Consider the following 15,694-nt stretch of genomic DNA (forward strand, 5'->3'; position numbering starts at 1 on the left):
TGAGCTTCTATGGCAGAGTGAGGATTCGAACCTGGGTCTCCCAGATCCTAGTCCAACAGGACAGCAGTGGTTTTTCCCTGAGGCTGAACAACGTGCTGTGCTTCCCTTTCGCTTTGCTTTACATCCAGCCCGCTCTGCAGAACTCCAGCGCTTACTATTTTGCAAAAATGTGCTCCGTGCTAATAAACGGTGCTCCGCTTCTCTGCGCGGGCTGGTTTTTTAGAGAAACGGCCCCCTTTCCTGCCTTGTAGCAGAATTTCCCTCTGCCAAGGGAACCGCGGGAGGAAGAAGAAAAGGACAGTTCAAATCGCAGAACCGGCAGCACTGAACGCTCGCAAGTCAGGAAAACGAAACCAACTGTTTCGGATCATGTGATCCGAAGGGAGGCCTGTTTTGCGGCGCCGTGGCGAGGAGGAATTTGTCACAAAGATTCCCTTGTCAGGTAGGTCTTGCCTCTGGATGTGCAGGGACGAACCTCCCCTCTCCCAAGAAAAGAGTCCTGCAGGGAGGAGGGAAGAAGATAGACGCAGCCCTTCCAAATCTGCATCCTCCCACCCCAGGAAGAGGAGGGCGGCCAATTCTGTGCTTGGAAATTCATGGAGATTTGGGGGGTTAAGTTCGTGGAAAGGAGGTACCTCAGCATGGTATGATGTCATAGAGTCCACTCTCCAAAGCATCCTTTCCCCCCATGAGAACTGATCTTCGTGGCCATTTCCCCCATGGGAACTGATCTCTGGCCTGTGGTTTGTAATTCCAGGAGACCTCCAGGCCCCACCTGGACATTGGCAACCCTCATTTCTCAACCCTTTCCACAGCTCCTTGGAATTCCCCGAGCGATCAGCTAGCTGGCTTTGGACACGGGGCCTGCCGTGGCCAACCCTGAATCCCCCTGCCTGAATGGAATGCCTCTAGGACAAATGTTTGTCTCCCGAATCTCAGTTAGCCAGCAAGCAGCTGTGAAATGGGCAGCTACGTTTATAATGTAGTGCGATTTGAAGGATGACGGGTGGCAAGGCGTGAATACGTTTTGCAAAGGGGGACAAAGTCCTGTGAATGAAAAGGATCCGAAAAGGGTGTGTGCCGTGCCTTCGCTGGTATTTATCTAAACACAGGCACACCCAGATTATTTCATGCCTTCTCTCTCCCCAGCAAGTTCCACTGTGAGAGCCGATTCCTTGCCCTCCCAGCCAGGCCCTACATCTACGATCTCCCATGGGTACTCAGAGGCCCCTAATTGTGCCTTGGCTGCTGGAGCAGCTGAATGCCCAGCAATTTCCAGGAGTGTCATGGCTGAACCCGGAACGGACCCAGTTCCGAGTACCTTGGAAGCATGGGTCCCGGCACAGCACCATCCCAGAGGATTTTCAGCTATTTGAGGTAAAACAATTCCCTGCATGGAGCACAGATGTGGCCTTACTCTTTTAGGAACCACATAAAAATAATTTGTTTACCGCTGGTGATCTTTCACTTTATAACTGGTGTTAAAAAACCAACAAGCGATAACGTGTTCAAATCTGTAAAGCAAGACTTATTTAATAACATATTTAATATGTTGCTCTACCCACTGACCACAGTAATACCTTATAATAGGGATACCCAACCTTTAAAAAAAAAGTACAATCACTGTAATTAAATCAAAATATGTACACAATAAGTGAGAAAAAAATAAAGATCTTTTAAAAGTTGGTTCCCACAGTACTAAGTATGCCATATATCATGTGTTACTCTCTAATATGATACAATTCTGTGCTGTTATATCAGCAAAGCAACAAATGCCTAAACTTTCACATTGTTTGTTCCATTGGATAAAACTTCTTGCCCTACTGAGTCAGTCTTATCCGTATCTTAATCTGCCATAAAGTTGTTTCTGACTTATGGCAACACTGGGAATTAATGACCTCCAAAACATCATATCATTAACACTCAGATCTTGCAAATTGAAGGCAGAGACTTTCTTTATTGACTCAGTCCATTTCATGCGGGGTCTTCCTCGTTTTCTGGCGCCTTCAACTTTTCCTAGCATTATTGTTTTTTCCAGTGAGTCTTGTCTTCTCGAGATGTGACCAAAGTATGATTGCCTCAGTTTAGTCATTTTAACTTCTAGGAAGAATTCAGGCTTTATTTGATCTAGAAGTCATTTATCATTTTGGTGGTCCTTGGTATCCATAAAACTCTCCTCCTATTATATCCAATTCCCTTTGAGAGCATTTGCCAGTATTTAATTGTTCTAATGCAATTCTACATTATGAGAGCAATCCAAAGCAGGTCTACTCAGTACCGACTCCCATGTTATTCAATGAGGCTTACTCCCAGGAAAGCGTTCTTAGGATTGCAGAGTTAATGTACGAAATCAGTGTTTTATTCATTACAATTCCAACAGTGACTACTAATGCCTCCCTATAAATAATAACAACATTTGATTTATATACCATGCTTCAGGATGACTTAACACCTACTCAGAGCAGGTTATAAAGTATGTTATCCTTATCCCCACAACAACAATCACCCTGTGAGTTTGGTGGGGCTGAGAGAGCTCCTAGAAGCTGTGACTGACCCAAGGTCACACTGCTGGCTACAAGTGGAGGAGTGGGGAATCAAACCCGGTTCTCCAGATTAGAGTCCTGCTCTCTTAACTACCACACCAAACTGCCAATCTAGCTGGAGAGAAATGCCAGTAATGAAAGCTGCATTGCTCTAAGTGAGAAAATGTGGGAGCTGATTGCTTGTGATTTAATAAAAGATGTTTAAAAAGTAGAATACAGTTCTGTGTTTCTACGGAGCAATGGTGGTTCGCTGAGATTTCAGTATTTACAGATTAATTATCTCTTGGTTGCAAGAATTTTTAACAGAGAGCTGGGAAGGGAATTGACCCCCCCCCCTTTGAAGCTACCAATGTGTCAAATGGTAAAAGTTCTCTGTTTGTACTGTATAACATGTTGTGTACATGTGTATGGGATTTAGGTCAAGAATATGTGAAAAAATGGCGACATGCTCTAGGATATGAGATCAATAATAGAGTTTGGAGTTTTCTGATGTCCCTGGGTTTTTTCCCATTAATCTTAGAATAAACGAGAATGCTAATTAAGATGTTATATCACTGGGTCTGAACCTTTCTGAGCCTGTGGACACCTTTGGAATTCTGATAGATGGTGGTGGGCATAACTACGAAAGGACCACCATGGGAGGTGGAGCCACACATAGAGGAAGCCAGGGAAGAAAAGGGGTAGTTTAAAATATATATATTAGAAAAGGGGAGTGAGAGAAAGAATAAAACAAACAGGGTGGTGGCAGCTGCTACCAATACAATGTTATTTTAATCTACACAGCCAATCAGCCCTGCTGGGCAAGAGTCCCACCTGGCTCCACTCACTTTCTAAAAACACTTGGTAGGTACTCTGGTGACCATGGGTGCCACATTGGGGATCCCCGCTTTACAGGGTAGTTATTATAATCCATCTATTGCAGTTTAGTGTCGGTTTTAAATCCTGGTTTATGGAACAGAAATATACTCCTGCAGTTTGGTTAGGACAGCAAGCTGAAAGATTAGTTGAAGCCATTCCAAACCAGTTGCTGTGAATTTATGGAATGTAACAACTGCTGGTTTAGAAGACTTTTTGAAAAGAAAACTGAACACCCAAATTCATGAAGAACAGGTCTATCAACAATTATCATGATAGTTAAACAAAACCTCCATGCTCGGAGGCCGGATATTTCAGTATTTGATGCTGGAAACAAACAATTGGACAAGGCCATCATTTTCATGCCCTGTACTGGAGATTCCAAAGGCTTCCAGTTGGCTCCTGCTGAAAAGGAGCGGGCAGAATTTAAGAGCTGGATTAGACTAATGCTCCATCTGATCTAGTATCCTCTTTCACATAGTGGCCAACCAGATGCCCCCAGAAAGATCTACAACCAGATTGTGGAGGGCAGAGTTTTCTTACTGTGGTTCTCAGAAATGAGTGTTCATAGGGTTACTGCCTCTGAACATGGAGGCTTCATTTAGCATCATGGCTAATAGCCATTGATGGACTTAATCTCCATGAATTTGTTGGCGGACTTGACAGAAGTACCTCTTCTTCTTCTAGGCTTGGGCCATTGCTAGTGGCCGCTACAATCCAAGGTCTGATACCCGGACACCTTCAGAATGGAAAAGAAACTTCCGCAGTGCCCTGAACCGAAAGCCAGAGATCAATCTAATAGCTGATAATAGCACAGATTCTGAAGACCCCCACAAAGTGTTTGAAATTCAACAACCTGATGGTAGGAACAGACTGACCAGATGCCTGGAGAAAGTTTCTGATGGGAGTCTGGAAGGAGGAGGAAATCCTCCTTCCAGACTGAAAGCATCATTTATTTATATATTATTTTCTCTTACAGTTCCAGGTGACCACGTGCAAGCAATGTCTGGGGATGTGCTTGAAAACCTGGGGAAATGTGGAGACAGTCCACCTTCTTGCCAGGTCAGTTTGCCAACCAGGGAATGGTGAAATACAAACAAAAAAGATGAAAGAGTAGCTCAAAGGGGAGGGAATCAATGGAAGCAGGGGAGAGAATGAGGACTAAGCCAAGGAGGACTTTTGAGTCTTCTCCATCCTTTTCTTCAGGATGACTCACTGGAGAATGTACTGAAGACCCTGGTTCTCTCCAGTTCCAAAGAAGGTGAGTGATACAGGGTCCAGTACAAGGTTGGATAGGATGCTGGAGAAATTAGGAACCTGAAGAGGTGGACAAGAAGACTTTTGTATATCAGCTCCAAGATTTATACTCTGAATGGTAATGGTGTAGTGGTTAGTGTGTCAGACTAGGATCAGTAGTTGTTAAAGAGAGTATGAGTAATGGTTAGAATATTGACTGAGGAAACCAGGGCCGTTTTCACACTACTAACCTGCTTCTGTAACGTTGTGAAACGTCGTGCAAAAAACGCGGAAGATAGCGTCTTCTCGCGAGAGTTTTGTACAACATTGCGAGAGTTTTGTGCGACGTTGCACAAAACTCTCGCGAGAAGATGCTATCTTCCGCGGTTTTTGTGCAACGTTTTGCAACGTTACGGAAGCAGGTTAGTAGTGTGAAAACGGCCCTGGGTTTGAAGATGGTTGGGGCACGTAGCTTTGCCCTTCCCCTGCAAACTTTGCAGCCCTTGCAGTATGGATGTTGATTATACATTTTCAACAGATCTCTGTAGTGTTAAAAATATGTGAGCTTAAGAGAAGCCTAGAAATTGAAACTGGAGATTGCTAGACTATCATCGATTGGTATGCAGCCTGAAAGCTTTCCTTTTAAAGTCTGTAATAGAGCATTGGAATGGAGCTTATAGGGAAATTAGTGTTCTGGGTGGCATTTTAAACTGGATTTAACTAATATATTGAATTACTACTTATCCAGAATTTTGGGGATAGTGTGATCTAGAAGTCTGGCTTAGATATGTTCTGTTCCTTGTAGCAGATTCTGTGCATGAGGTATCACAAGAAACTCATACTCTTTGGGAAAACTAGTTGGGGGTAAAGAGAGCAGTAAGTATTGACCTCTGGAAATTCTGGCTTGGATCCTACAAATGGGCTACGTGCGCGCTAGTCTTTCCCACGGAGTGTGCTGCCTCTTGCACTAGCATTTGCATTTGTGCACGGGCTCACTGAAAATCATTCATCTTGCATAAAAGGAAATGCTAGCGGAAGAGAAAGTGTGCTCCTTGGCAGAGGCTATCCAGTGCACGTGAAACCCTTTCATAATGTGCAAGTGCGTGATTTCTGTTCATCTCATAGAATCTACTTTCTTTCCAAAGTGCTGGCAAGATGAGTTGTGCACGCCAGCTCCGCTTTATTCCGTGCCCTTCCAAGGGATCCAGGAATCCTGCCACCATCTGTCCCTTGAGGCACTTTGGAGTGCCCAAGATTCTCATTCCAGAGTTCTCTATATGTTGGTTCTCAAGTGTTCTGTTGTCTTTCTTTGTTCCACGATGTTCCCTATTCAGTGCCAGGAGCAGAAAACCCAGCTTACTGTGTAGGCCTGTCCCCATCTGGTTTGGATCTGGTCTCACCAACAGTCCCAATGATACCGTTGGAACCAGCCTTGGAAGCGAATGAGTTTGGTAGGATTTCGGGATCTGGAGGATATATCAAACCTCGCTCGTGATCAAATAGGCGTTGCATTTAATCATTCTGCCACCCTTTCCCCCCACCAGCGTAAGTGGTGGCATTTCAGGCCCGGGCATTTCAGGCCTTTAGCCTGGGCCTACAGTATTTACAGTTTTTTTTGTTCGTTCTCTCTGGCTCCCCTTTCCCTTCCCATCCCCTGCATCTTGCCATATCACTTCCTAGCAGAGTTGCCAACTCTGGGTCGGGAAACTTGTAGAGATTTTGGGTAGAGCCTGGAGAGAGGTGGAACCAGCAGGGAATAATGCAACAGAGTAGCCAATTTCTCCTAGGGGACTGATCGCTGTAGTCTAGAAATTTGTTGTAATTCTGGGAAGTTTCCAGGCCCCATCTGGAGATTGGCAACTCTGCTATCTAACCAGGACTTAAGTTCTAAGTGGCAGCTATTTTATACCCGACCCCCTATGAATGTTTTTTCCTTTGGCTTTTCTTCCACGCCCCCCCCACTCCCCCACCCGGCAATCATTAGCAAAAAAGGGGAAAAAGAGGTCAGATACCATGGTGGAGGCACCACTTCTGTTTTGATCAAGCCAGCTCCAACAGGCCTGGAGAAAAAATACCTAGTGGAAGGTTTTCACAGTGTGGAGATAAATAACATCCCTTTACACCTCTGTGAAACGGACCAGACATTGTTCTCCAGCCCTGTGGATCTGTGTAGGTTGGTTCACAAGTATTTTGTCTTTTTTATGTTCTTTGTTCAGTGCCAGGAGCAGAAAATGCAGCTTCCTGTGTAAACCTGCCTCCATCTGGTTTGGATCAGGCCCCACCAACAGCCTCAATGATACCATTGGAGCAGATGATGGTAACCAATGTGTTAGGTAAGCTTTTTGAATGCAGGCCCTCTTGTGGCCCAAACTGAGATTGCACCTAACACGAACTCGTTTCCCTCCAAGATGGTGGTTTCAGCTCGGGCCAAGGATCTATCTCTAACCCTAACCTTCAACATAGGACTTGTTGATAATTTTGTAATGCACCCTCTTTCTTCTCCCTTTATCCTCTGGAAGCCAGTGTAGGGGGTAGGGTGTTGGACTAGGATATGGGAGATCTGAGTTCAAATCCTTGCTCTGCCATGGATGCTAACTGGGTAACTTTGGGTCAGCCACACACACTCAGCTTAAAATGAGAATGGTGAAACCATGTGCGCCGCTCTGAGCTCCTCAGCAAAAGAATGGGATAAATAGACCCTCTGCTGCTCACTGCCTTGTTCACCCTAGCTAGGATTTCATCAGGAACTGAGCAGCAGCCATTCCCCCCCCCCCCCCAAATTTTCCTTTTTAAAAAAGATCAAGGCAGTCTTGTGGGCAATATAAAAGGGTAATTGGGACTCTTAGAGGAAAATGACATTGAATTATTTCACTCTCTTTTAACTGAGCATGGGGAAACAGAATGAGCTAGTGACAGAATGCCAGTTTGCAGCCCTTTGTTTCCAAAGCAGTGTTTCCAGTGATTGAACAAGTCAAGGTATGAATAGCATTATCTTGTGGTGGATTAATGAAGGATACCTCTGCAAGTAATGATGCGAGATAGCAGAGGGATTTTCACCTCCCCCATCCCCCCAAAACCCATGTCCCTTCTATTCTTCAGAAACAGATTTTGAAGTGCGGGTCTATTATCGAGGTCGCTTAGTCTTCAACGACACCTTCAGCAACGTGAAGGGCTTGTGCTTTGTGCCCCCCCGGATGCCCTGTCCCTTATCCGGATTTGGCTGCTGTGGTATTGCCCGATACTGCTATCTTGAACGACCAGCGGCAAGCAGCGTACACAAGCCGCCTTCTGAGAGGCGTGGCTCCTGGAGTGCTGCTCCGTATTGAGGGTCCGTTGCTGTGTGGCAGCCGGCTGGGTTCTTGCCATGTTTTCTGGAGCCAGTCTGAGACACCCACTGATCAGACACGTTGTGGAGGGCTCCCGAAGAAACAATTCAGCTGCCTTTATAGCCTGCAGCAGTTTGTGCAAGGTACAACGGTATCGCTTTTAATCTCCAGTGGCTGCAGTAATCTTTTTCTTGCTCTTGCCATTTGTGGTCATTTTTTTGTCTTGAATTTTATTCCCTTCTGGCACCACTGCAGAGAAAGTGAAGTATACACGTAGGAGTTGCCAGTGTGGTACGCGGGTTAGAGTGTCAGACTAGGATCTGGGAGACTCAGGTTCAAATCCCCACTCGGCCATGGAAGCTCACCGGGTGACTTTGGACTGGTCACTCTCAGCCTAACTTAACTGATAAAGTGTTGATTGTGCAGATAAAATGGGAAGCGGAACAGTGATATTGTAAGATGCTTTGGGTAGGGGCTGTGGCTCTGTGGTAGAGCTTCTGATTGCAGGCAGAAGGTCTCAGGTTTAAACCTCTTGACATCTCCAGTTAAAAAAGATCAGGTAGTAGGTAGTAGGAAAGACCTCTTCCCAAGACCTTGGAGAGGCACTGCTATTCTGCATAGGCAAGACTGACCTTGACGGACCAGTGGTCCGATTCTGTATAATGCAGCTTCATGCGTTCATGCAGGTACCCATTGGGAAGAAAAGCAGTAGAGATATCTAAATATGCCTTTTGGAGGTACAGCTCAAATGTATTAAAACTTGGGCCATGTTTCTAAGCTTATTCCTCCTGTCCTTATCCAAACCCAGCACCAATAATCTACTCTTGCAGGATAGCATACAAAGACCCTCACCCAGTGGAACCTTTGGGTGGCAACCAAGAAAGGGCCTTCTTGGTCATGGCACCGAAACATGGATCTCCCTCCCACGGAGATTAGTTTGTCTCGCTCTTTTGTTGTCTTCCACCAGTGGGTGAAGACTTCGTTGTTTCATTTGGCGTTCCCTCACTCACTCTCATTGGCCCTCCTCCCTGTTTGTATGTGTTTTACCTGTTTGTTTTAAATGTTTGATACATATTTATATTTTAAACAATGTAAGTGCACTGCGTTTGGGACTCTTGAGTTCGGTGGAAAGGTGGCATGGAAGAGTTTTAAATCATAATAGCCTGGGGATCAAATCCAACGTTGGCATTAGAAGAGGACTAGAATGGGACATTTCTATTCCCACTTCATGCAAAGGAGAAGAAGATTGTTACTGGAAATCAGGAGTTCTTCCTGATCTCTTACCTTGCCAAGTGATGAGGAAGAAGGAAAGGTCACCTGTCTCGAGGGCATTCAGCTCACTTGGTTCTTGGGTGCTGAGGGGGAAGGCAGTTTTGGAGAGTTTCAGGCTTCTGACCCTCCTTGGACACTCAAACACACTGGGCACCTGACACACTCTCCAGAATCTCCATAGCTTAAAGATGAGAATTTGGGTCTTTGATATTATACATTTGGTTCACTTAAAACCAGGGCTTTTTTTCAGCTAGAATGCGGTGGAATGGAGTTCCGGCACCTGTTGAAAATGGTCACAATGCCGGTGGCCCCGCCCCCTGATCTCCAGACAGAGGGGAGTTGGGATTGTGCGGAGGGCAATCTCAACTCCCCTCTGTCTGATCAGGGGGCGGGGCCACCGGCCATGTGACCATTTTCGCAAAGGGCGATTTAAACTTTTAAAAACTGCCCTTGTTCCAGCTGACCCAAAGTGATGTCATTGTGCGGTCCTGAGTTCCACCACTGAGTTCCACTACCTCTCTTCCCAGAAAAAAATCCCTGCTTAAAACTCATAAAATTGCACATGGTGCTGCCTTATACTGAATCAAGACTTTGGTCCATCAGAGTCAGTATCGCGTACTCAGATTTGCAGTGTCTATCCAGGATCTTTCACATCTATCCTTTTAACTGGAGATGCCAGTGATTGAACCTGAGATCTTCTGCATGCAAAGTAGATCCTCTACAACTGAGCCACTAAGCATTTGCCACACCTCTGAGCAGCCAAAGAAAGCCATGGCCTGATAGCAAGCCTGGTAAGAGGAACACTTTTGATTGCTTTTGCTCCTTTAGAGGTATCTGTGCTGTCAGTTACAGAATCTGGCATGGCTTCTAACAAAACAGGAATTCTCCATAATGCTTTTGCATTATGCTTCGGGGTGGGGGTTAATTACTACATTAGTAAAGAGAAGCCACTCATTTTTTGCAGAAAGTTATCTTTACCCAGCCGCCAATGTAAGTGCAACAAGCATGGTGGAACAATAGGGTGCAGAGAAAAAGCTGTTTTTCTCTCCTACTCCAGAATTGATTGGATACCTGGAAGGAAGCAGGGGCTCCCCTGACTACACCCTGTGGTTATGCTTTGGGGAGGAGTGGCCTGACTCCAGCTGTCTTTGGAAGAAAAAACTCATCCTGGTACAGGTATGTAACCTCAGGTTTATCCCCTTGCCACAATACCCCCCTCCCATATGCTTCTACTTTTCTGACTTGTAAGGACAGATCTCTGAGTGCAGACTCAAGTGCAGATTAATAACTTAGTTGCAGGGGGAATGATCTGAAGGAAAACAAACTGGAGAACAAATTTCTGTTGAGGATGGCCTTGTTCCATTCATGCTCATCTTTCTCACATATCAGACCATTTACTATACTCTTGTGGATATAGTGCTAAAACGGTGGGCCAGATTTTCAGAGCATTCTTCTTGGTATAATTAGGGTTCTGACAGATAAGGCACCAATGGAGAAAGAAAGATACAAGCATCCCTGCGGTCACTGGAAATGGTCTTTGGTTTCATTCTAACTTGGTGTGGAAGAGCATGTATGTACGCTTGGGGAACTGATAAACATCTACGCCACCGTTATTTTCTCAGGTGGAATGAAGAGGTACCAAGTACAGAGGTAACAAATGCAGCTTCTGCTGCAGTTGGCATGGAGAGACTAACCCCGACTGATGTGACACCAGCCGTAGCTATTCCTCTGAGTGTTATCTAGAATGCTTCAGTGGTAGGCATAGTGGCTGTGATATTTACATCTTTCTGTAGAGGTAAAAATTACCTTTCAGGAAGCAAATCCCTGACCCTTCTATGTATTTTACAAAATCATAATGACTAGACACACATGAACCCAGGATAAAACGCATTTCAGATTCCTCCATGAGCAATGGTTTTATGCAGCTTAGAGAGACAGAAAAGCCCTGCAGTTACTTGGATTCTACTCCCAACAGTGGCCAAATCAAACAGGCAGAGGTTTTCTGTTTCTTGTTTTGAATGCTGCTGCTTAACTTGGATGTCTTAAAGTCTGAATGTAGACTAGCAGCAGAACATGGAGAGTTCAAAACATGGTTGTTCCTGTTGAAATGGCAGTCAGTACCAACAATGCTCAACATTCACCAGCTACGGAATCAAAAAACTCATAGTAACACAACATGTATTGCTGCTTAAAATTCCTATAGTACTAGTCAGTTGTTAGGCCTTGTACAAAACATGTAAGTGGCAGAATCATTGCGAAATAGCTTTCATTCAGGCAGGCGGGGGGGGGGGAACCAACTCTTCTGCTGCTGCAGGGGTCTGAGACAGTAACAGAGGATGCAACTGCCAACTCTAATAAGAGCAACAGATTTGCAGATGTTTTCTCTTAGGCCAGAAATTCACAGGCCCCATTTCCACAATCCTATGAGGCCAGTAGCCTTATTTCCAGGACTCCCCCCCAACCCCCCCTTTAGATCTTCTCCATATCCACTTGCACTGAAGCGCAGCTGCTGCTGTCCCACATTCAATCTTACCCATTTGCCTTTGACAATCCGCTCAAAATGTTTCCGAGACAACCCTCCTTTCTCTCCTCTTCACACGTATTTCTGCTGTAACTTGACTACTCTATCAGTCCCTTACTTCCCTCCAGTAGTTTAACCAGTCTGGATAAACCCACAAGAAATCCGTTGGTTTTGCCGATGCCACAAGACTCGCTGTGTTGCACCAAACTAAGACAGCTACCTATTTGGAATGGGACAGAGACTATCGCTTGTGTATGATATGTTAGTAAATAGCCACAGAAAAATGTCTGTCAGCAAGGAATCTCTTTTCAGTGTACAAAGGTCAAAGCTTTCATGGAACTCTGACCTTTGCTTCTAAATTAATTCCCACTAAAGGTCTTACGATGTGGTTTTAATCTTCCAGACCAAAATTGGTCTGCGTAGATTACTACATCAACTTGGGCATTATTGCAAGGAGGAAGCTCATAATATCAACTTTGAAAAGACTAAAATAATGGTCTTTAGGGAAAGGGCAAAACTGTCCTCCTGGAACATTCTTGGTAACCCCATCAGTCAATGCAGTTCTTTTAAATATCTTGGTGTTACTTTTAGAGAGACCTTAAACTGGAACACTCATTTGGAAACAGTAAAATCTTCAGCACTAAGAATGGTAGAGTCTATCTTGAGTTTTTATTACTTAAAGGGCAGGCGTCTTATTGATCCAGTTCTGAAATTATTTCAGAGCAAGGTCATTCCTTGTCTCCTCTACAGAGCTGAAATTTGGGGATGGAGGGAAACCTGTCTAGTATAGAAGTAATCCAGAACCGGGTCTTAAGCCCTCCCTGGGGTGGGGGGGGGGGTCTCTAGCTGCTTTGATGAGAGCAGAATCAGGTCTCCCCTCGCTTAGAGCCTGAGCACATCTGGCCATTATAAAATATTGGGTAAAGAATAAGAAGAGAGCGAACTAGGTTTGGTGTAGTGGTTAAAAGCAGCGGGACACTAATCTGGAGAACTAGGTTTGATTTCCCACTCCTCCACTTGAAGCCAGCTGGGTGACCTTGGGTCAGTCACAGCTTCTAGGGGCTCTCTCAGCCCCACTCACCTCATAGGGTGTTTGTTGTGGGGATCACAACAACATACTTTGTAAACTGCTCTAAGTGAGTGTTTATTTGTCCTGAAAGGCGGTATATAAATCAAATATTAATATTATTAAAAATCCTAGACAAGTTTCACTTAGTCAAATATCCTTCAGTTTTTTGATGGCCAATAACTCGCAGCGTTCTGTTTACCTTAATGAAATATTCTTAAGGTACTCTGTTCTTGATGATCTTATAGGGTCTCTGGCTACTTATCCCCAATTTAGGGATTAGATTTTTAACTCCAATGCATTGATCAATCGCTCTCAAATTCTAAATTCAAAAGCACCACCATGGTTCAAATTTATTAAATTTGAACACGTCCACTCACCTTATCTTGCTAAAATCTCTAATTATAATCTTAAAGCACCCTTCACCCTATTGTGATCAGTCCATGCCCTCAGCAGTATTGTCTGGATGTTACTCTCAAACTCTTATAGCCCAAAGGGTCTGTAATCTGTGGGTCTCATACACTAGAGGATTTACCTCATTTTATCCTCCTTTTGTCCTTTATATTCTGACCCCAGATCAAAATTTCTGGCGGGATTTTTATCTGGTCTAAGATTATAGACATATGCAGAGAAAATCTCATTTTTGCTTTCTGATGTTGACATGTACGTTTCATACTGAGTTTCATTTTGCTTTTGCTGCTATGAAGGTCTATTGCAGCAAAGGAAAAAGGGCATTAAACTCGCAGTTAACTTATTGACGGTTTTAATCAATGTCTGTTTTAATGGAATTTTGGTAAATCTGTATTGTATATAGTTGTATTTTACCTAATTTTATCTTATCTAATGAGGTCTTTGTAATTTTGTGACAGCCTATGACTATATACAAACTCTGAACACTAAAGGTCTTAAGGTACCAAAACAGATTTATTGTAGCATTAAGTTTTCATCGATTTAAGAGTTAACTATCAGATGTAGAATATCCTCTGTTGGCAGCTATGCAGGTCTCAAGAATTTTTTGTATACCAAGGTGCAGGGCGGGGTGGGGGGGGTGGGGACTAGAAAGGTTGAGAGATGCAGCAGGGAGCAGTAGGCCTGTTACCTCTATGCAGAATCAAAACACTGATAGCTTTTCCACTGCCAGTGGATGCAGTGGCGGCCACTACCATCGATATCCTTAAAAGGGGGGTCAAGACAGATTCATGCAGGAGAGGTCCTTCAGTGGTTGCTGGTCATGGTGACTAAAGGAAATTTCTACAGCCCGAGGCAGCAAATCGGAATGCTAGTGCTGGGGTGCATCTTGGGAAGACTTCTATGCCCTGTTTGGTGGCTCTCCGGAGAAGCTGGTTGGCCAGTATGTGAGACAGGCTGCCGGACAAGATGGACCACTGGTCACATCCAATGGGTTGTTTTTTAATTTCATTTTTATTAAAATATTTATACTCCACCTTTCCTAAAAAGTGTATCTGCTGCCTTCTCTCTTCGCCTAAAAATGCCTGCCGTTCTTGTATTTCTATTGTACATTATTTTGGCTGTCCGTGGAAATGACAGACTTGCTCTCCAATCTACAGCCTTTTAAACCCCTCCTCCCTTTTGACAAATCGTGGTTTCCACCATCACGTGATATTTGCACAGGTGATCTGCCAGTAGAAGATATCGTGCATCTGAAGATACTACATTCATCTCATAAAGTGCTTTCCAGTCTATGAAAACTTGTATCACAAACAATTCTTCACAGCAACACTCATTTTTGCTGCAGACTGCTGTTGCTACCATGGAAGACTCCCCCCCCCCCCACCTTTCCTCCCTGTGGGAGAGATACGGACTGAGCATCACAGTGGATGCACACTTGGAGCATCTCTCTCCAGGACATGGCTATGCAATACTAAGAATTAAAAATCAGTTTATATTCAGTTCTTCCCATTTTGTTTCCCTCTGCAGGTCATCCCAAAAGTTTTTGAAATGCTCCACGAACTGAGCAAGGCCAGTGGGGCATCATCATTAAATTGTGCTGAACCAGACCTGAGGATATCGGACTCACTACAGGACTCTCCTCCCTTGTTGGAGCGACTGAAAGACTGGGAGGAGAGGATGGATACGCAGTTTACCAGCCAGCCCTGCTAGCCACAGCTACTTTGGTCATACTCAGTCCTCCTCCTTGGAACAAGGCCATCTGCTCCTATGACGGAATGACACCACCCTTGCCTTTAGGGAGGGCCAGCTGAGCTGCAGCCCCCCCCCCCTTAATGTGATACTTGTCCTTAGTCATTCCTCTAGTGGGGCACCTGATTTTATTCAGCAGAGTGACTCAGACCAACCCTACGTAAATTTACTTTTCACTTTCCAGATTAAGAATACTTACTACAATCTTGTCTGAAGCCTATAACAAGCAAAACCAAATGTACCATTGTCTACAAAAACCACCTCCAGCTATTCCATGTACACTGTTAGTAATTTTTTTTTTTGCAGCGACTTGTATTGTTTTACATTCAGGGTGTGTTCATGGCAGGGAGAAGGTATAGAACTTTGTTTAGGTGATACCTTGATTAGGCTATTTTTGAAATCTATCTCCCAGAATCTCGGCTCTTGTTTATTTCAGTCGTTAATATTGCTGGGTTTTCCCCCAAAATAGAAATCTATATTTCTTACATTTAAGGCTCTTTGTTATGTTGCTGCCTTCTGGTTCTCTGCTTCGATTTTTCCCTGCTGAGTTTGCCATTCTGGTTCAGTTTACCATTTTCTCCGCACTGACTGCTGTTCAGTTCTTGGATTCCCCCCCCCCCTTTTGCTTTCCTCTTTTGAGAAGCTTTAACAAAACCTGCTTGTTCTGTGCTGTATTTTCTTCAGTAAACTCGTTAGATTTGTGACTCAGAAGTCA

At 44.4% G+C, this 15,694-nt stretch overlaps 1 protein-coding gene across 1 annotated transcript; it reads left to right on the forward strand.

Annotated features, from left to right (window-relative positions):
- Positions 1-350: 350 nt before the first annotated feature.
- Positions 351-15,683, forward strand: IRF3 (interferon regulatory factor 3). The gene is given in 11 exon segments (XM_054992443.1): positions 351-442; positions 1,150-1,377; positions 4,086-4,260; positions 4,378-4,460; positions 4,605-4,659; positions 5,969-6,085; positions 6,851-6,967; positions 7,734-7,819; positions 7,821-8,103; positions 10,290-10,408; positions 14,758-15,683. Coding segments are annotated over 10 exon segments (1,383 nt in total). The 5' UTR covers positions 351-442; positions 1,150-1,212; the 3' UTR covers positions 14,941-15,683.
- Positions 15,684-15,694: the final 11 nt, after the last annotated feature.

Source organism: Eublepharis macularius, chromosome 12 (assembly GCF_028583425.1).
Source record: "Eublepharis macularius isolate TG4126 chromosome 12, MPM_Emac_v1.0, whole genome shotgun sequence".
Lineage (NCBI taxonomy): Eukaryota > Metazoa > Chordata > Lepidosauria > Squamata > Eublepharidae > Eublepharis > Eublepharis macularius.